Source organism: Piliocolobus tephrosceles, chromosome 5 (genome assembly GCF_002776525.5).
Source record: "Piliocolobus tephrosceles isolate RC106 chromosome 5, ASM277652v3, whole genome shotgun sequence".
Classification (NCBI taxonomy): domain Eukaryota; kingdom Metazoa; phylum Chordata; class Mammalia; order Primates; family Cercopithecidae; genus Piliocolobus; species Piliocolobus tephrosceles.
In genome coordinates, this window is record NC_045438.1 from 116059462 (window position 1) to 116081803 (window position 22342).

Here is a 22342-nt window from a genome sequence, read left to right on the forward strand (position 1 = left end):
AATGCATTGGTGAAGGTGGGCCCGGATGGTCCCCAGGGCCTGACTGGGCGGCCGCTACGCCTCTGCGTGGGCTGGGCTGGGAAGCCGAGCATGGGAGAGTGCAGTCTCAGATGTGAGACTCCGTCTGAAATAAATAAATAAAAAGGGTCGTTCATGGATCAAAAGAAAGGCAGACTGCCACATGCAGCGCCTCATTTGGATGTGTCTGGAGTCTTGGAAGCTTGACTACCCTACGTTCTCCTACAAATGGACCTTGAGAGCTTGTTTGGAGGTTCTAGCAGGGGAGCGCAGCTACTCGTATACCCTTGACCGAAGACCGGTCCTCCTCTAGCGGGGATGGTCGTCCTCTTCGACCGAGCGCGCAGCTTCGGGAGGGACGCACATGGAGCGGTGAGGGAGGAAGGGGACACCCGCCTAGCCAGCCAGATCAGCCGAATCAACCCTGGCGATCAATGGGGTGACAGATGTCGCAGCCAGATCGCCCTCACATCCGACATTTCCTCGCGGCGCACAAGCTATATAAACCCGAAGGAAATTCCAACTTTTCACTTAGGTCAAGTTATTTATTACACTAGCGCTTCAGCAGGCAATTTTAAATAAAATCAAATTTAACCAGCATAGCAAATATCATTTATTCCCCAAATGCTAAAGTTTGAGTAGAAACGTACTTGATTTCGGGCTGTTTTGACACTATCCAGAATGCCTTGCAGATGGGTGGGGCATGCTAAATACTGCAGTCTCTATTGGTGAGGTCGTTCCGGAGCCTCGCCCAGCTCCCGCGCGCTAGAGCCGCCTACTGGTCTCGCCTAGCCGCGGACTGCTGGCCTTGCGCTTTGTGCGGCTCCAGGTCTCCGAGCGGACTCCAGGTCTGTCTCCCTCCTGCGGTCACCCCCTTCCCCGCCCTTTCTCTCTTCTTTTTTTTCCCTCCCCTCTACTCTCCGAGTCTCACTCTCACATTCTTCCTTCATTCCCCCAATTCAGTCCTTCTCTTTTCTCCCTCTTGTCCTTTGCCCTCCATCTCCAGTCTGGGCAGAGGTGGGCCTGTTGGCTGGAGCTGGGGTCCTTTTTGGAGTGTGCGTATTTTTTTTTAACCCCTTCTGCGGAGTCTGAATGCATTGGTGGAAGGTGGGCCCGGATGGTCCCTAGGGCCTGGCGGGGCGGCCGCTACGCCCCTGCGTGGGCTGAGCGGGGAAGCCGAGCATGGGAGAGTATAGTCTCAGATGGCCAAACCCTCGCCCCGGCTCATTTTACAAGGCCGGGGACTCATCTCCCAGTAGGGGTGGGGGACACGTGGGACCCGGGGGGCAGCCCCCGCATGCGTGACGGTGGATGCACATTTTGCAGACAATAGTAGTACTCGGCCTGTTCACCTTCCAGTTGCCGTGATAATAAAATATGATGTATATAAAAGCATGAATACTTGAAGAGGTTCCAGTGGCTGTGCGATTTTCCTTCGCGACCCTCTTCAACGCTTGCCACCCCCTATCCCCAAACTGAATCTGGAAAATCTGAGATTCTCAAGGTCAAAATGTATAATGTTCTGAATTTGTGAAATCCCGTACTGCTAGCACATGTTTTTACAACAAATGGCCCCAGCTTCCCAAGATCCAGGATAAGAAGTCGTAAATAGAAATCATATAAAAGCCAAGGTTTTTTTTGTCCATGTTTTAAAATGGTGGTATGTTTTTTCTTGAGTGAGGGAAAATGCAAAAACAAAAATAAAGAACAGTTTCCCGTGCCAACATCCTGAATATTCATTTCGCCCCTGAGCACTGGGTTGAAGACGCGAAATTGGGACTGTTGGTGTGCGAGGAGCTGCTGTATTTGTTTTTCAGAAAGCCTGAAAAGCTATCATGGCAGCAAGGCCCAAGCTCCACTATCCCAACGGAAGAGGCCGGATGGAGTCCGTGAGATGGGTTTTAGCCGCCGCCGGAGTCGAGGTACCTTATATGCTGTTTCTTCACAGATTTGTTATACAGTTTTTGAGACCTCTGAAAGAAAAATAGGTTTTGAAGTACCATTCAGTTCTAGTTCTCGTCCACCAAAATCACAGGCATACTTCACTGAGTCAGATTCCATCCCTGAAGGGACTTTTCTTTATAAATAGAATGTAGTTGATGGAATTCTATTTTCCTTTTGACTTTTACTTAATTATTGGCTTCTGATCTAGCACCAATGAATATTTATTAATAAGAAGAAATGTACTTGGAAATTGTCAGTTACTCTGAGCTCTTATTATGCATTCTTAGGGTAAATTTCGTGTTTTCTTCAGTGGCTTCAAACTGGCAGCCTTGGTATCTTGCTTGCATATTGATTTTATACTTTAGATTATAGTCCAATTACCTAAATTGCCTAAATTGTTTCAGCTTTGGCCACGGTGCTCTTTCAGGTTTACCTTTTTTATTTCACATTGGCCTCTTTTTTGTTCTCAGCACTTTCTGACACTATAAAATGCTCTGTGCTCATCTTGTATTAATATTTTCCCTGCCCTAGTCCTAGAATCAGGAATTTCTTAGATAGAAAAATGGTAATAACAGGCTGGCACGGTGGCTCACACCTGTAATCCCAGCACTTTGGGAGGTCGAGGTGGGCAGATTATGAGGTCAGGAGTTCGAGACCAGCCTGACCAACATGGTGAAACCCCGTGTCTCCCCAAAATACAAAAACTAGCCAGGTGTGGTGGCACACGCCTGTCGTCCCAGCTACTCAGGAGGCTGAAGCGGGAGAATGGCTTGAACTGGGAGGCGGAGGTTGCAGTGAACCGAGAGCGCGCCACTGCATTGTAGCCTGGACCGCAGAATGAGACTCCGTCACAAATAAAAAATAAAAAATAAAAAAAGAAAAGGTATTAAAGTCAAGATCTGGGTGCTAGATGTCTACGTTTGTTTTTTAGTGCCATTTGTTTGTGGAAGAAACTGCCCTGTAAAAGTTTCCCTCTTCTGGATTTGGTTTACTTACCTTCCAGGTGTTGCCTTGAGGTAACATGGTAAAGTGAGGCTACCCTTATTTGAACATGCTCCTCTATTATCTGTACTTCCCATAAATTACTAGCTGGACCCAGAGGCATGATCACTTCAGGCTCCTTTTTTCTTTCTCTTTTTTTTTTTTTTTTTTTTTCCTGCCAGACTATGTCAGAGGAGATACTGTGAACATACTTCTGTTGTACCACGTCAGGGGCTGTCTGGTGTCTGGTTGTCTCGTTTTCAGTGATGCCGAGCTTCATCGGTGTCTTCCTGTGATGTCAACCCCAATCCACACATTATAGTTTCTCCCAGTTTCTTTTCAACTTGTGGTTTTAGAAGCTATTGATCATCATCACTGTTAGGGTTTACAAAATGGCAATTCTTTTCATTTCCATCATTTCACCTATGTTTTTGAATTGTGATTCTCTTCTAAGACAGTACTTGTCACTCATTAACTTTAAAGTGTGTAAAAATGTATGTTTAAATCATAAACTTTAAAACTCAGTTACTTTAAAATGTGCTTCATATAGAAAAGGCAAGGTAAATGCTTGATTATAAATTTTCACAATAATGTGTTGTTACCCTAGCAACCTCCAAAGATGGCAAATGTGAGTTGTTGGGTTATGGGTTTCGTGTTTGTTTTTTGTTTTTATTTTTTGCATATGATAACTTGCCACATGGTGTTTTACAATTTTCTAAATGAGTTGACATTATGTTCATATGCAAATTCTGATTTCTGACTTGTCTTTAGAAATTGGAAGATGTGGTGATCCTGAGTCCTTATTTTCACAGGGCAGCAATTGTTGGATCTGAATAAAGACTGCCCCACCTCGCCCTCTTGTCTCAGGGTGTATTTGCTAACTGTTAAGAGGAAAGTGAAAAACATTCATGGTCCCAGGACCTGAACCTGCCCGACTTCACTTGTGTCTGTCATATGTCTAACCCCATAGGTTTCTGAGTTTGTAATTCTTGATTCATTTCATAGGCTTTGAATGGATATAACCCTTCGTCAAATCTTCTCTCTTTCTTCATTCTACCCGGCCCCTCCTACTCACCTATGAGTCAACATTTTTGGTTACAGTAATAAAAACCCAACCTTAAATAAGTTAAACAAAACAGAACATGAGTTATCTGACCCACCTAGAACATGAGTTCAAAAACAGAACATGAGTTCCAATCTGTGACAGGAACAGTCTGATCTGGTAGAGTAATGAGCCCACTCCTCCGACCAGAGTGGAGGAAGCTGCATTGGTCTCTCTCCCAGGGCAACCACATGGTTTACAAGGTGGTGGAGAGGGGGCCCCTCCCTATCTCTTTGCCAGTTAAGTTTGTGCTCACATAGATCTGAGACAGTCAGGAGGGACCAGCTAGCAGTCACCAGACAAGTCCATGATTCTCAATATCCCATGATTGAGTTGAACCTAAAGTTGAAGCACACACATCTGAGTTACTAGGTCACTAAAACCTGCTGAAAAACAGCCTGTTCTAATTCAGGGAGTCCTCAATGTTGGTCAGTCACTTAATTTGAGTCATCATTGACATGGCTCTGTATTGGTTGTTTCTTCCATGCTTGGAACTTTATTTGCCTGAAGACTCCTTAAAACCCAGGCAAATCCCCATTGAGACATGGGAGATTTACACCATTTCTACCATTAACTAGGAGCATCAGTTGGGCACCTTGTCCCTGCATATATCATATAAACTTTCTGAGCCAAATGTGGTGGCTTGAGCCTATAATCTCAGCTTCTTGGGAGGCTGAGGGTGGCAGGATCCCTTGAGCCCAGGAGTTTGAGGCTGCAGTGAACTGTGATTGAGCCACTGCACTCCAGCCTGGGTGACAGACCTCTTAGAAAAAATAAATAAATAACCCTTTCTGTTAACTAATACGATGTTTTAACTTCTGATTTTAGTATGTTGTAGTACAAATATCCAGGGACAAATTCCTCAACTGAATCTATCTGAGAGACATTGTCAATTGATCCAGGAGTACTGCCTGCACCACATCTGACCATCTAGGCTTCGAGCATTGTTGCCCCAAGGATACTGTTCATGAGCATTAGATGAAGATCCTCTGGGAGCACTGAGTCTCCTTTCCTCACACCATGAGCACCCACCGTGGCAAGTAGCAGAAGCCAAGCCTCCACCCTATGATCCCGATTCTCCCCCACCCCTCCAAGTTGAATGTTTTTCAACTAAATTCACCAATTCTTAACATTTTGCTACATTTGCTTTCTCCCTTCCTTTTTTTTCTGAATCGTTTCAAAGTAATTGCAGACATCAGCATGTGTCTTCCTCCCAGTGTTACAGGAAAGCGGTCCTGATCCAGACCCCAAGCGAGGGTTCTTGGATCTCGCACAAGAAAGAATTTCGGACGAGTCTGCAGTGCAAAGCAAAAGCAAGTTTATTAGGAAAGTAAAGGAATAAAAGAATGGCTACTCCATAGAGCAGCCCCAAGGGCTGCTGGTTTCCCATTTTGATAGTTATTTCTTGATAATATGCTAAACAATGGGATGATTTATTCATGCCTCCCCCCTTTCTAGATCATATAGGGTAACTTCCTGACATTGCCATGGCCTTTGTAAACTGCCATGGTGCTGGTGGGAGTGTGGCAATGAGGATGACCAGAAGTCACTCTCATCACCATCTTGGTTTTGGTGGGATTTAGCTGGCTTCTTTAATGCAAACTGTTTTATCAGCAAGGTCTTTATGACCTGTATCTTGTGCTGACCTCCTGTCTCATCCAGTGGCTTACAATGCTTTAGCCGTCTGGGAATGCAGCCCCCCAGTAGGCCTCAGCCTCATTTTACCCAGCTCCTATTCAAGATGGAGTTGCTCTGGTTCACACGCCTCTGACACCAAGGCAAAATAAATAATTGTCCTAATAACCACAATACCATTGTCACCACCAAGAAAATTAACACTGCCTTCACAACATCTAATATGCAATCCGTATTCAAATTTTCCCTATTTTCCCCCAAATGTCTATATAACTGTTACACATCTTTATAGCAGTTATAACAGTTTCCTCTCCTCTGAGATCTACTTCCAATTTGGTTGTTAAGTATCTTTAGTTGATTTTCATCAACAGAACCTGACTTTTTTTTCATGCCCTTGAGTCTTGAGAAGTCCAGGCCGTTATGTTTGTAAGGTCCCACATCCTGAATATACCTGATTTTCACCTTTTGTGTAGATTCAGGGTAAATATTTTTGGTGCTGTTTTAGCAGGTGTGACTGTGCCTTTCTCACTGTGTTACAACAGAAGGCTCAGGATATCAGTGTTCTCCACTGGGGAGCCAAGTTTGATTGATTGGCTAGACCGAGGGTGAGAGATCTCCCGATCTCTCCATTATAAATTGATACTTTCCCTTTATCATAATTAAGTAACTTAATTAAGTCTTCTGTAAAAAAGAGCTTTATCTTCTCCCTACCTTTTTTTTTTTTAGCATCATCATTTATGGACATAGATTTTTTGTTGTTGTATGTTATAATCCATAATCGACATCATTCTTTTTGATGCTTAAATTTTCCCAAATTTGGTAGGGAATTCCCCTCACAGGGCCCTCCATGCCTGTCTCTTTCACCTTTGAGCACTTCCTTGCTTCGGCATAACAAAATCAACCTTCTTTTATAGGAGCCCTTGTTCTTTTTAGGGGGTAGTGATATTTAGAAACCAAGATGTGGATGCTAAGTCTGCTCTTTCTCTCTGCTTTTTAAGACTGTTTAACTTGGTGTTTTTAGTCTTGAGTCTGTATGATGTTTACCTCCTTTTGGAGGGTGAGGATATTTTTTTAAAAAATTGATACACAATGTACATATTTGGGGGATACATTTGATATTTTGATACATGCATATCATGTGTAGTGATCAAATCAGGGTAATTAGGATGTCCATTACCCACCTCAAACATTTATCTTTCCTTTATGGTGGAACATTCCAATTCTTCTCTTCTAGCCATTTTGAACTGTGTAATACATTATTGTTAACTATAGCCTACTGTACTATTGAACACTAGATTTTATTTCTTCTGTCTAGCTGTATTATGTACCATTAACCAACCTCTTTTCACATCCTCTTCCTCTCTATATACTTCCCAGCCTCTAGTAAGCACCAATAACTTTCTATTTCTATGAGATCCACTTTTTTAGCTCCCACATATGAATCAGAACATGCAGTCTTTGTCTTCTTGTGTCTGGCTTATTTCACTTAACGTAATGACCTCTGTTTCTGTCCGTGTTGCTGAAAATGACAGGATTTTGTTTTTTTTAATGGCTGAATAATATTCCACTATGTATATATACATTTCTTTTTTTTAAATTTAGTTTGATGAAGAATTTCTGGAAACAAAAGAACAGTTACACAAGTTGCAGGATGGTGAGTATGAAAATGAAACAACTGCCTCTAATACTGATTTTCCTTTAAGAACTGCTGTTTATGTGGAAGGGCAAAAATATTCAATGACACTGAACATTCAGAACAGTATCCTAAAACCAAAAAAAGCAGGAGGGAATAAATAGTTGAAATTGCCAGGAAATCACTTCTTATTCAATAGTTTCATGAAAGCTGGCTGAAGGGGGTGAGCAGTTCCTTCCCCATCCACGTGAACAGCTCTCCTCCATCCCTTTCTTCTCCGCTCTCTCCCCTCTAATCTCTTCCTCCCCCTTTCTTTCTCTCCCTTGCCCCTTCCCTCCTTCTCATCTTTCCCTACTTCCTTCATACTATCTGAGGCATCCTGGCCTGTTTGAAGTATGCAAATAAATACACGCAATGGGGATACTTTCGGAAGCAGAAGCGAAATCAACGAACTGCCCCCTCCCTTCACCTTTAATTCCTGGTCAGCCCTGCTCCCTCCTTGCCCATCCATTATAGCAGGAGCCACCAGTAGACCCATAAAGAATGCACCCATCAACCTGTGAGCAGCCTCCCTCCCAGCCAACAGCAGGATCCTCAGGCGCAGCTGGAGCCTCCCTTGTATGGCACCAGCACTCCAGGGCTGTAAGGCCACCTTTTGTGTGCGACGGTGGCTGGAAGCCACTAGGCATGTGCTAAGTACTCCTTTCCCCTCTACCCTCACCTGTTCCGAATGCCCAAACGCTCAAGGGCCAAGCTGTACCCTATACAGGCATCTCTCCCCAGGGTTTGGTATGTGGAAAGTGTTGGATTCAGGTTTGTTAAAGAAAACAATGGGTTGTTTTTTTAACTAGTGACAGCGAACTTGGTAGTAAACAATCTGTTCAGTGGCTACAGAGTAGCCACAGAGTATACATGAGCCAAAGAGTATACATGAGTCTCAGCTAGTTACTTAGGTTTCAGGATCAGATTCTCTAAAAACAGTGCTGTCCAGCAGAACATTCTACAGTGAAGGAAACATTGTATTCTGCACTGTCCAATATGGTAGCCACTAGGCACCTGTGACTATTGAGTACATGAAATATGTCTAGTGCAACTGAGGAACTGAATTTTAAGTTTTGAAAATTGTGATTAATTTAAATTTAGATTTATATAGCTGCATGTAGCTTTGACTGCTGTATTGGCCTATGTAGCACTGAAGAAGTATCTTCACTACATTCCCCTCAATCCCTTATCACTTTGGATAGGTATTTTTCCTGGGGTGAAAATGAAAAGGGAACGTTTATAACAATTCTAGTTTTCAGGCTTCTTTTTCCTTTTTTTTTTTCTGAGACAGAGTCTTGATCTGTCGCTCAGGCTGGAGTATAATGGCATGATCTCGGCTCATTGCAACCTCCATCTCCTGGGTTCAAGCAATTCTCCTGCCTCAACCTCCCAAGTAGCTGGGATAACAGGCATCTGCTACCACTCCCGGCTAATTTTTGTATTTTTAATAGAGGCAGGGTTTCACGATGTTGGCTAGGCTGGTCTCGAACTTGTGACCTTGTGATCCACCTGCCTCGGCCTCCCAAAGTGCTGGGATTACAGGCTTGAGCCCCCGTGCCTGACCCCTTCAGGTTTCTTTTGTGGCTAAATCTGCTCTCCTGAATGAAGTTAAAGTTATCTGTCATCTGGAAGCTTTACACTATTTCCTAAGGCCATGATTCCACGTTTCTTTTCATTCAACAGAGCATTTTTTAGGGGTTGGGGGACAGAGAAGAAGAGATCACTTCTAACTCTGGGCTTCCATTCTCAGGTAACCACCTGCTGTTCCAACAAGTGCCCATGGTTGAAATTGACGGGATGAAGTTGGTACAGACCCGAAGCATTCTCCACTACATAGCAGACAAGCACAATCTCTTTGGCAAGGACCTCAAGGAGAGAACCCTGTACTGTGGCCCCTCTCGAGTGTTGTCACTTGTCAGCTTACTGATGACTTAGCTGATTAGCAGTCCTCTGCAGCACACCACATTTACTTTATGTCTTACATAGTTACGAGATCAGGGAACAAAAACCCAAGAAGGTCACGAAGACCAGTTGGAACTTCAATAGAGAGAGTCTGAGTAAAACAAAAGAAAATAATTGGATTCAGATATTGAATACTATATCTAGGGTGTCATTGTTTCAGATTTCAACATTTTTAAATGCTTTGATACTACTTTTTACCATTCTTACACATTCACTATTGTTAAGTATTAGGAATGAGGAGCTGCTGTGACGTTCAAGGCCTGGGAGAGTGACCATTAGATTATAATTTGAATTCAAAACCAGGTCCTTGCACCCCTTAGATGTATGACCCTGGGCAACGTGGGTATAAAAATAGTACATTTCTCATAGTGTCATGTGATTTAATGAGATAATGAATAGAGAGTGTTTAGCACCATGCCTGGTACACTCTAAGCACTCAATAAATGGTATTCACTACTTTCATGAAGATGAAGTTTGACCCATACTAAGAGACCAAAACACAGATGCTGGGGTGAAGGTGGAGGAGTAGGATGCCAGGAAGAGAGCACTCGTGACTCTCAAGCTGTCTGATCTATGACAGATTTTTGTGAGTTACAACTAGAATTGACCTTACCTCTTTGCTCTTAAGAGACAGGTATAGATAAATGCTTCTAAGGACTTATGTTGCCAGCATCTTAAAAAAAAAAAGGCACTCTGAATTCTTAGTTGTGGAAACCAATGGCTTCAAAAAGAGGAGAAACTGAGACAACTGCTTTTTTGTTTTAAGGATTGACATGTATGTGGAGGGGACGCTGGATCTGCTGGAACTGCTTATCATGCATCCTTTCTTAAAACCAGATGATCAACAAAAGGAAGTGGTTAACATGGCCCAGAAGGCTATAATTAGATACTTTCCTGTGTTTGAAAAGGTAGGTGGCAAAGATGCCTGTGTACACAGAGTAACCAAACCACAAAGAAGCTGCCACAAACACCCTTTTCTGTCCAAGCATTTTAAAACTGAGCCCAGTTGGACTAACCTAAGAGCTAATGGACTCCTAAGAGCTAATAGTAGCCCAGCACAAAGCTGGTGTCTTAGAGCCCCTCAGACTCTGTTAGGACCACATGATTCAGAAGTCTAGAAAAAGTATGGGCTCCCTGCCTTTGTCCCTTATTGTTGCTTGCATTCACCAAGTTCCCACCTTGTGTGGATACAGCAGAAACTTCAGAAGATACAGAAAACAGAAACTGCCTCATTCATTCATTCATTCAACAAACAGTTGTTGAACAGCTATCTCATAGCTGACATCCTCCCTAATAATTTGATATGAGGAGAAGAACATTTCCATTTTATTTGTCTTCCCTTTGCTCTTTTTGTTTTTGGCTTTGTTGTTTTTCTCTTGTTATATCTGCTTTTCTGAGCTTCCAATTCTTTATTCCTGAACTGGGAGAAGTATTTTTAGTGTTTCAGTGCAAACACTAAATAAGACGATGTGAAAATATGGGAAGGGCTATCTGGCAAGCTTCCTCTGACCATCTGTATGGAACTGGATTTAGGAAAAAGGAGAGGTATTTTCTGGGGTTTCTGTAGCTAGGTTTTATGGTATCTTTCCCACAGGCACTTTGTGAATGTAAAATAGGATAATGCAGAAATGTGGTCTGGAAAGGGCACAGAGGACATGGTGCTTTGGCAAAGGGTCACTGCTCATTCTTAGGTCCCAAGGGCCCAGACTGTATCAGGGTTTCTTGCAACACACCTATGAGGTGAGAACTGTTGTCCCTTTTACACATAATGAAATGAAGTCATGGGGAGATTCAGTGGACCTGTCCAAGGTAACATGGCCAGAAAACGGAGAGCAGGGTTGGAACTCTGGCCTCTGACTACAAATTCAGGATACATTGTACTATGCCACTCTGGCTCCAGCAGCTATATTTGACCTGGAATTGTGTTCAGAATTCCTGTCACACACACACTTGTGCACATGCAGATACCCATGGACATCCAAGAGTTCCCTGCGAAGGGGATCTCCCCGTTGCTACCACTGCTCCTTGCCTCTCCCTAATCACAATCTTTTCTTATAAGCCCACACCTGTATGTTACCCTCAGAATGGGAGTCAAGGTGAACTCAAGCTTTTAATTTTCTCTGTTTTGGGACTTGTAAGAGGAAGCCTAATTTTTAATTGGGTTGAGTTTATTACTGCACGTTTGATGTTCTAGCAACAGAACTGGGAAGTAAGAGTGGGCCCCTTAAAGATGATCTATCACTTAGATTTCTTAAATCACCCCGCCCCTCCCCAAGCCTCCTGCATGCATTTCTGTAGATACATTTTTGGAGTAGATGCATCCTTTCAAAACACCAGATGCTAAATCCAGAAATAAGGAATTTTCCCTTCCCCACTTCAATGTCTCATTCAGATCCACAGCAGATATTTAAGGATGCTTTCATTTCCATGCCTTTTTTGTACTTTCTCTCTCTCCCCTACTCTCTCTTGCTCTCTCTGTCAGAGATAAGGCATGTTCTCTTTAATTGACGTTATTTATGAAAGCATGAAATGACAAGTTCATAATTTCACCTCTTCTCAGTTACTGCGCTGATTCAATAGCCTCATCAGTCTCTCCATGTGGAATATTATGACTGATGCACACCATTTCCTTACAGATTTTAAGGGGTCACGGACAAAGCTTTCTTGTTGGTAATCAGCTGAGCCTTGCAGATGTGATTTTGCTCCAAACCATTTTAGCTCTAGAAGAGAAAATTCCTAATATCCTGTCTGCATTTCCTTTCCTCCAGGTAAATAAAACTATGTGTTAGAAGATTGGCCTAGAACTCTTGGGCCTCCCTTCAGTGCCTATTGTTTGGTTGGCTTTGGGGGAGTGTGTGTGTGTGTGTGTGTGTGTGTGTGTGTGTGTGTGTGTATGTGTAATATTTTTAAGATTCTAATTTGGCAAATGAAATGAAAGTAAGGACCCAAAGTTGTTTTTCTGGTCCTTAAATCTTTCAAGTTGAAAGATCGTTGATGTGTAAAGATTTCTTTTCTTTTTTTTTTTTTTTAAGATGGGATCTTACTGTGTTGCCCAGAATGGTCTTGAACTCCTGGGCCCAAGAGATCCTCCCGCCTCAGTCTCCTGAGTAGCGGGGACTATAGGCATGTGCCAGCACACCCAGCTCAGAAATTTTCATCTTAATTTTGTTCCATAACTGCACTCCTGGAAAAAACTCCATACACAGGGAGTTTGCCACTGGGGACTTTCCATAGAAATAACCATAGAGGTGAGGTGCTCTCACACTCACATATATCTGCTGTTGGGATAGTGGGCGAGATAAACATCAAAACAGTCTCATTCATCAGGCTATGACCCCCTTTCTCAGAAATAGTATGGTCTCAAGTTAGGAAATTCTAAGCCTGAGCTCTGAGAGCAAATGAGAGATGATAGCACCCTAAACATCACCCCAAAGGGTTCCTACCATTCTCCTGAGAATTCTAAGGAAAGACTTGTGTGGTTCAAATTATCCCTCAGGGTTATTCTGGCAGGATTGATCATAGAACTTTAAAGGAGAGAAGGGCCTTTAAAAAAAAACTCATTTAGTGACCTCAGTATTCACTTGAGGAAGTAGAGACCCAGGATAAAGAAATCAGCCGCCAAGCTGGCTTAGCCAGTGGATGCTTGAGTTTTGTCTAGAACCTTAGCCTTTTGTCTCCAAGTCTAATGTGCAGACTGTAACCCCTGGGCCAAACCTGGCCTGCCACCTGTTTTTGTGAGTTAAGAATAGTTTTTACATTTTTAAATTGTTGAAAAAAATCTGTGGAATAATATTTCATGACACATAAAAATTATATGAAATTCAAAATGTAGTATTCATAAATTTCATTGGTACAAAGCCATGCCCACTCATTTACACAATGTCAAGTTTGCTTTTGTGCTTCCACAGCAGAGTTGAGTAGATCTGATAGAGACCATATGGCCTACAGAACTTAAAATATTTGCTGACTGGTCCTTTATAGAAAAACTTTGCCAATCCCCGATACAGTGCAGATACGGACCATATTGCTGTATGTTTGACCAAGTTATCAAAAGCCAAGAGAGATACACTGACTCCCCGAAGAGTAACACACATGCTTAAAACCATTTTTTGCCAAGTCTGTTAAATATTTTGATACACTAATGAGGGCAGTTACCACCAGTTCAATAAATACACCCAGAAAATGAGAATAAAAATCTTCAAGGCAATAAACCACTATATCATTTATGATGTTATAGTGTATATAGTTTTTTTTCTTTTTTTTCATTTACTCTTGCAGACACAGAGATTGGCTTTCCTTAATTTGATTTTATTCATTCAGAACTGACTTAGGATACTTTTCACCTGAAGTATTCTTTTGCACTGTTAAAAAAAATTATTTGTTTAGCAGAGAAGGGAAATCAGAGGAAGGGATCTGCAACTTATTGAGAGCCAGCTGCATTCTAGTCAGTCTGCTAGGCACTTAACACGCATTTGCTCATCTCTCCCCTCAGCCCCACCCCAATAACCCTAGGAGATGGGCTTCACTATCTCCATTTTACAGATGAAAATTACAGACTTGGAAACATTACATTCTGCATAAAGTTGCAAGCCTGGATGATTGATTTGGGAGCCACAGAGGAGTCTGGGATCTAAGTCTGAACTCTTTCCACTAGACCGTGTGGTTTCTGAAAAACACATTTAGAAGTACTAGAAGTACCTATGGCCCTAAATAGGTAAGATGCTGAACCCAGAAGTAGGTAGAATGCTAAACTTATTAAATGGGAAATGTAGGCTGGGCGTGGTGGCTCACACCTGTAATTCCAGCACATTGGGAGACCGAGGCAGGTGAATCACTTGAGGTCAGGAGCTCAAAACCAGCCTGGCCAACATGGTGAAACCCCATCTCTACTAAAAATAAAACAATTAGCTGAGCATGGTGGCATGTGCCTGTAATCCCAGCTACTCGAAGGCTGAGTCAGGAGAATCGCTTGAACCGGGGAGGCAGAGGTTGCAGTGAGCTGGGAAAATGTCACTGCCCCCCCGCCGGGGGGAAAAAGCAAAACTGTGTTTCAAAAAAAAAAAAAAAAAAAAAGTGAAATCTTTCCAGGCATGCATATATACACATGCATGTGTACACATACACACACACCTCAGAGGCAGTAGAGAACTTTTCACTGAATAGACACAAAATATCTAAAAAGTCTAGGGTAAATGATAGAGATCAAGGTTTCTTGGTAAACTGTAGCACCAGGACCTATTGGTATTTTACATTGATGATACTATAATAACAACCCCTTTTTAAACCCCAAGGCATTATCTGTGTAAATACAGTTTTAATCTCTGATCAGATTGAGCATCAATATTTAAAAACTTCAGAATCGGACACCAGATCAGTGTTGAATTTAAAGGGTTATTCCTGTGTTGATTAATGGATTTAAAAGTCACAAAAGTTTTACTATACATGATAACTATGAACCCCAGATAAATCTTGAAACAATACATCATTTGGAACAAGCTTCTAAATTTTGGTATAATATTTAAAATCAGATAACACAAGTAGAGCTTAAGTACGTAATGAAAAGAGAAAATTGTCATATTTATATATAATTAATTGGCATAATTACTAGGGTTTTTGTTAATATTAGTGGCATATGTATGTATGTTTGTGTGTGTGCTTAATTAAGGCTGTGTCTTGCACATAATAGGCAATTAATAAATAGTAGCTATTTAAAACAACCTCTTCACTTTTAAATAAATGGTTTTATTTAAATAGCTTTAAAAGGTTTTATTAGAATAATTATATATGATGAGCATATGCCTCTTCATATAGTTCAGATTTTTCACTAGGTAAAATGGGCTTTTCTTCTCAGTTACTGAGAATTGGTAAGATTTGATTCTACGAGTGAAAAATACAATTTTTTTTTCTTCCATTCCAGTTTACATAAATATTTGGTATCTGAGCCAGAGGCTATGAAAAAATGCAACTGGCGATTTCCTGAACATAGCCAGAAAGAGGATTCATTTACTGATAGGAGTAAAAACTCTGAAGAAGCTGAATCTTAAGATATAAATTGTACCGTCTGGTGACTTTTTAAAGCACCTTTACTTAAGTGGCTCAGGCATTTTTTCCCAGCAGATCAGTGCACTTCAGGTGGCTAGTCCGAGTGGTGTTTACAGCTAATTGATCACAACAAGTTACAGATTTCTTTTTTCCTTCCCCACTCCCACTGCTTCAAATTGACTAGCATTAAAAAACAATACAGAAAAATACACTGGAGGTGTTTTCAATGAATTTTCCCCTTCCTTTTTTTTCACCTTAAGTGTCATAATTCTATTTTGAGTATGTTTTTACTTTTGCCATTGCTGCAGAGTTCTTATCTTTTTGTGAACCTGGAGATTTGCCTAAACTCCGATCTTGATACGGGTGATTGATGACAGCGATTGTAAATAATCATAGAGATCAGATCTTAACCCAGCCTTGTCCAACCCACGGCCCATGGGCTACATGTGGCTCAGGACAACCTTGAATGTGGCCCAACATAAATTCATAAACTTCTTTAAAACATTATGAGATATTTTGGGATTTTTTTTTTCAGCTCATTAGCTACTGTTAGTGTTAGTGTATTTTATGTGTGGCCCAGTGAAGCCAAAAGATTGGACATCCCTGCTAAACAAATGCTAGATTTCAGTTCTGCTTGGAACCCTTCAACAAGTATTTATTGAACAAATTTTGATGGGCCATTTTGCATAACCATATCTTTGTAGTAACTAATACCTTTTTTGTTAGCCTTAAACTTTTGGGTTTTCCTTTTTCAGGAGTACACAGTGAAACTAAGTAATATCCCTACAATTAAGAGATTCCTTGAACCTGGCAGCAAGAAGAAGCCTCCCCCTGATGAAATTTATGTGAGAACCGTCTACAACATCTTTAAGCCGTAAAACAACACATCCATCTGTGAGTGAGAGCGTGTTCCTAGAGATGGTTCTGTCCACAGTCATGTCTTAATGGATCCCAGCTCTGTCATGGTGCTATGTATTATGTTGGGTCCTAAGTTTGGTCTTTTGTGTCAAAGAGATCATCTCTTTCTAGAAATATCAACCTTTTTTGTCCAGTAAATAATTGTTAGGGGATCTTTTTTGGAAAACTTTTTTGGAGAGACTGGTATTTAAGTTAGATCTGATCAGGCTACTAATGTCCTGTAGCCAGTTCATCCTCATAATGAGAATGGGCAGGATCTCTTGTTCTCTCCTGAGTGTGTTTCTGCTCTCCTTATCCTGTTCTCTGATCCTTATCCCCTCCAGTCTTTACCTAATTTTTAGTGTTTAATAACAACCAAATGTCTAGTGAATGACTCTCCTCTGAACTGTAATAAATAAAATGGTAGCAATCAGTATTAGCCAAAATAAAGAATTTTTGAGTCATTGCTCATTGCTTTGTTGCTAGAATTTTTTAATTTTTTTCAAATAAAGAATACATTTGCATGGTTCAAGAATCAAAAAAGTATAAAAGGGTCTACAGTCTTGGAAGTCTTTTCAACCCTGCTTCCCCACAACCGAGTCCTGCTTCTCACAGGCAAACACAGTTACTATTTGTGTACCCTTCCAGTTACATTTGACACATGTATAAGAAAATGCAAATATATATTATTTTTATCTTCTTACTACCCAAATGGTTATTTGTAGGCTTCTAAATTTTTGCATTTCAGAACTAAAAGTATGGTCTGTTAATATAATGCTGCTGTTAAACAGGCGTTGATTCACGTCTCAAATACTCATCAAGCCTCAACTGGGTGCAGTGACTCACGCCTGTAATCCCAGCACTTTAGGGGGCCAAGGTGGGTAGATCACCTGAGGTCAGGAGTTTGAGACCAGCCTGGCCAAAATGGTGAAACCTCGTCTCTACTAAAACTGCAAAAAGTAGCCAGGCTGGGTGGCGCACCCCTGTAATCTCAGCTACTTGAGAGCCTGAGGTGGGAGAATTGCTTGAACCTGGGAGGCAGAGGCTGCGGTGAGCTGAGATCACTCCACTGCACTCCTGCCTGGGTGAGAGAATGAGACCCTATCTCAAAAAGAAAAAAAAATACTCATCAAGCACCTATTACATGCCAGGCAGACTGCCAGGAGGCAGAATCGTAGAACAAAGCCCCTGCTTTAGAATAATTCAGCATAGTGAGAGGTGACAGTGTGCTAGCAGCCCTCGCTCTCAGTGCCTCCTCGGCCTCAGTGTCCACTCTGGCGACCTTGAGGAGCCCTTCAGCCCGCCACTGCACTGTGGGAGCCCCTCTCTGGGCTGGCGGAGGCCAGAGCCAACTCCCTCTGCTTGCTGGGAGGTGTGGAGGGAGAGGCGAGGGTGGGAACCGGGACTGCAGGCAGCGCTCACAGGCCAGTGCGAATTCAGCTGTAGCGGGCTTAGGTGGCCCAGCACTTGGAGCGGCTGGCCGGCCGGCGCTGCCAACCCAGGGCAGTGAGGGGCTTAACACCCGGGCCAGCAGCTGCGGAGGGTGCCCCGGGTCCACCAGCACTGCAGGCGTGCCCGTGCCCCACTTGAATTCTCACGTGGCCTCAGTCGCCTCGTGCAGGTCCCCAGCCCTGACCCACTGGGAGGTGTGCAAGAGCAAAAGCCTGGTGGCAGGTGCAGCCCCGAGGTAGGCCTGAGGAACAGTGCTGACCTCAGCTGCTGTGCTGAGAAAGAGGCCCAGCGTGGCCAGTCCCCTGAGTGCAGTAGACAACAACAAAAAAAGAACATGGGAAGTGTGTGGTAAAGACTTCCACCTTGCCCCACCAGAAGTCTGGCCTTTGCTGCTGGAAGGCAGTCTCTTAAGTCCTTTGAATGCTAGGCCTGACAGGAGTGTCTTTGCCTGAGGGTCTTGGGCCAGTCAGCTAGTAACAATATGATTTAGGGTGAGAGCTTTGAGTCACACCAGCGATGCGATACTGGGTGAGAGCTCTGGGTCACGTGGTATCAGCTCAACTCTAGAGGGAGTGAAAACAGATCACCTGTTGGGCAGTCAGCCATGCTTACCTGATGGAACCCCCAATAAAAATCCTAGGTTCCAAGGCTCAGGTAAACTTCCCCAGTTGACAATACTCCATGGGTATTGACACACAGTGTTCCCAAAAGGAGTGAACGCTGCCCATGGCTCCACAGGAGGACCTCTGGAAGCCCGTGTTTGGATCCCTCCTGGACTCTGCCCCATGCACCTCTTCCCTTGACTGGTCTTCATCTGTATCCTTTCCCTGTAATAAACCATAGCCGTGGGTATCACAGCGTTCAGTGAATTCTGTGAGTCCTTCGAATGAATCATCCAACCTAAGGGTGGTTCCCCTCAAACTTCCCTCTGAACTCTTCAGGGAAGATAAATATTTTATACACATTTAGAGACTAATTTATACCTGGGAACCAGATAGTTGACTTGACAATCCTCAGGGGTCTGTATTATAGGTGGAGCAACCCAAATCTGACATCCGAAATGCTCAGAAATTCAGAATGTTTTAAAATCTGAAACTGAGTGCTGACATGGCGCTCGAAGGAAGTCTTCATTGGAGCATTTTGGATTTGGGATTTTTTGGTTTGGGATACTCAGCCAGTAAGTATAATGCAAATATTCTTAAGTCCAAAAAAGTTCTAAAGTCAGAAACACTTCTGATCCCAAGCATTTCGGATAAGGGATACTCAAACTGTACTGAGTTTTGTGGGATGGCAGCAAATTTGGGCTAGTTTATATTACTGTGTTGCTATTTTTACTACCCAGCGCCACTGCCTGATAATTTTAATCAAGGGCTGTTTATATAGACCTTAAGCCATTTTGCAAGTACTTGCTTTTGGGTTTTAATTCTCTTAGACACAAGGGGGCCCCCGAATCTGGTTCTTTTAGGAAAAAAACAGGGAAGAAGGTTGACTTCTGCATTGAAGTAAAGGATTAGAGAAAATAAAAACAAGAGACGAGGCTGTCTCCAACAAGAAGTTCCCATGTTTCTCATGTTCATGGTTGCATGACCTTAAATTGTGCTATTCACTTCGCATATTGGAAACCAGCCCCCTCCTGTCCCATTCTGCCTCAGGTGGCATTACCCCAGTTTCATCATTTCCTTTTTTGGTGCAGGCTCCCACCCTTTAGTCTCAAGCCTCCAACCACCACCACCACCATTACCCCCCACAATTTTCACGAGTTACCAGACTTTGATAATAGAGTCGGAAGTCAGGGACAGGATTGTTTATCCTCAAAAAATATCAGCATCCTGAGCGTTCAAGGCTAAACCCAAAGTCAGCATGAGTGAGACAGGGTGCAAGAAAGAGCAGAAGGAAGACAAGAGGCTCACTGAGTAAAAGCCATGACAGGTGAACCAACGGGGTTAAAGTGCACAGCCATGCCTAAATGGGGCAGTTGCAGAGGTTTCAGTGCCAGGGACAAAAGAGGAAAAATGGACAGTGTGGGACCCTGGTGTCTAGGACAGAAGTGCCAAGGGACCTGACTGGGCGCAGTGGCTCATGCCTGTAATCACAGCACTTTGGGAGGCCGAGGTGGGCGGATCATCTGAGGTCAGGAGTTTGAGACCAACCCGACCAACATGGAGAAACCTCTTCTCTACTAAAAATACAAAAAATTAGCCAAGTGTGGTGGCGCACGCCTGTAATCCTAGGTACTTCGGAGACTGAGGCAAGAGAATCGCTTGAACCTGGGAGGTGGAGGTTGCAGTGAGCTGAAACGGCACCATTGCACTCCAGCCTGGGCAACAAGAGCAAAACTCCATTTCAAAAAAAAAAAAAAAAGAAGAAGAAGTGCCAAGGGACCCAGAATAAAGCCACACTTTCAGAGAGGTTTTGGCAGATTGAATACCTGACTTACTCTCCTCCTGTCCTCACCTGGCTGAGGCAGTTCTGCAGCGTCCAACATCCCTGGGGGATGGAACAGAGCAGAAAGTGAATCCCACTGGACAGGGGCTGCAACAGACAATAACCAGCAGGGGATTTTGTATTTACTGATGTTCCCTCATGGCTGATTGTGCGTTTTATGCCTTTAACCCAAATAACAAGCCTCAGAACATTGCATGACAGGCTGTGTCTTATTCCTTTAGTGCTAACATCCCCATGTGAGGGAATCCTCTCCTGACCATAAGATCTACAGAGCTTCCCCTGCACTGCCCCCCCATATACCCATATACCTCTCTCTCTCTCTCATTTTTTTTTTTTTTTTTTTTTTTGAGATGGAGTCTCACTCTGTCACCCAAACTGGAGTGCAGTGGTGCGATCTTGGCTCACTGCAACCTCCGCCTCCCAGGTTCAAGCCATTCTTGTGCCTCAGCCTCCCGAGTAACTGGGATTACAGGCATGCATCACCATGCCTAGCCAATTTTGTATTTTTAGTAGAGCCACGGTTTCACCATGTTGGCCAGGCTGGTCTTGAACTCCTGACCTCAAGTGATCCACCTGCCTCAGCCTCCCAAAGTGCTGGGATTACAGGAGTGAACCACTGCGTCCAGCCCCTACATACCTCTTTCTTATCCTCTTGTTTTATTTTCTTCATAGCACTCAGCACCCTCTGGCATGCTTATTTGTTTAATCAATCTATGTCTTTATATGTGAAGTGGCTTGCTTATATATGCACAGTTGAGTCTTGTTTTTTTAATCTATTCATGATAGTCTTTGTCTTTTAATTGGTGTATTTAAGACCATTCACACTTGAAGTAATTATCGACGTAGTTGGCTGTATACCTACCATGTTTGTAGCTGTTTCCTATTGTTGCTCCTTTATTTCTTTTTTTTTTCTTCCATTTGTATGGTGTATTAGTCTACAGGGACAGAACTAATAGGATATATATATAAAGGTTAGTTACTATTAAGTATTAACTCACATGATCTCAAGGTCCCACAATAGGCCATCTGCAAGCTGAGGAGCAAGAAGAGCCAGTGCGAGCACCAAAACTGAAGAACTTGGAGTCTGATGTCTGAGGGCAGGAAGCATCTCGTGTGGAAGAAAGATGTAGGCTGGGAGGCTAGGCTAGTCTGGTCTTTTCACATTTTTCTGCCTGCTTTATATTCTAGCTGTGCTGGCAGCTGATTAGATGGTGCCCACCCAGATTAAGAGTGGGTCTGACTTTCCCAGCTCACTGACTCAAATGTTAATCTCCTTTGGTAATACCCTTACAGGTACACCTAGGATTAATACTTTGTATCCTTCAATCCAATTAAATTGACACTCAGTATTAACCATCACATATGGTTATATTATTTATATGATTCCATTTTCGCTCCTCTCTTGGCAAATCAATTATACTTTTTAAAAACATATTTTTAGTGGTTGCCCTAGAATTTGCAGTATATATGAACAACTAATCTTGACCACTTTCAAGTAACACTACATCACTTCTCAAATAGTGCAGCTACCTCATAACAGAGTGCTTCTAATTGCCCCTTCCCATACTTTGTAACTTTGCTTTCATACATTAACTCATACACAAGTTATAATCATCCAATACATTGTTGCTATTATTTTGAACAAACCACATTAAAAATATATATTTATGTACTGCCTGTCTTCCTCCTCTAGAATGTAAGCACCATAGGTGCAGAAATGCAGTCATACTCACCTTTGTAGAGCCAAATCCTAAAACAACATCTGGCAGAAAAGCGTATTCAGCAAACAATTGTTGAATGAGCCAGTGGAATGTTACTTTCTTCTTACTTAGTTAGCTCAATGAGCTATCAAATATTTTTTAAAAAGTGAATGTAAAGTGAAACCCCAGAGGTGTGGCCCAAACTGGAATGACTGTTGGTTGATACTTTGAGTGGGTAGAGCTTTCAATAGGAAAGGAGAGGGTTATAAATCCTCACTTAATCTCCCTTCCCAGTACCCTGGAGACAAGAGCCTAGGAGAGATAAGGTGAGTAGTGAAGTTCTTATTTACTCTTTTTGGGGCCTGGTTGGACAGTTATAGTATTTTGCTGCCCAATTTTTAACTTATACTCAACAACTGTTTTAACTTTGTGGTTAATTTAATGCATATTATTTCCAAGCCTGTGTCTATCGAATGAAATAAACAGATA

General features: G+C 42.6%; 1 protein-coding gene across 1 annotated transcript; it reads left to right on the plus strand.

Annotated features, from left to right (window-relative positions):
* Window positions 1-735: 735 nt before the first annotated feature.
* Window positions 736-16725, plus strand: GSTA4 (glutathione S-transferase alpha 4). Its single transcript, XM_023222982.2, has 7 exons — window positions 736-866; window positions 1836-1940; window positions 7283-7334; window positions 9106-9238; window positions 10084-10225; window positions 11954-12085; window positions 16115-16725. The coding sequence occupies exons 2-7, from the start codon at window positions 1854-1856 to the stop codon at window positions 16235-16237; spliced, it is 669 nt and encodes a 222-aa protein (XP_023078750.1). The 5' UTR covers window positions 736-866; window positions 1836-1853; the 3' UTR covers window positions 16238-16725.
* Window positions 16726-22342: the final 5617 nt, after the last annotated feature.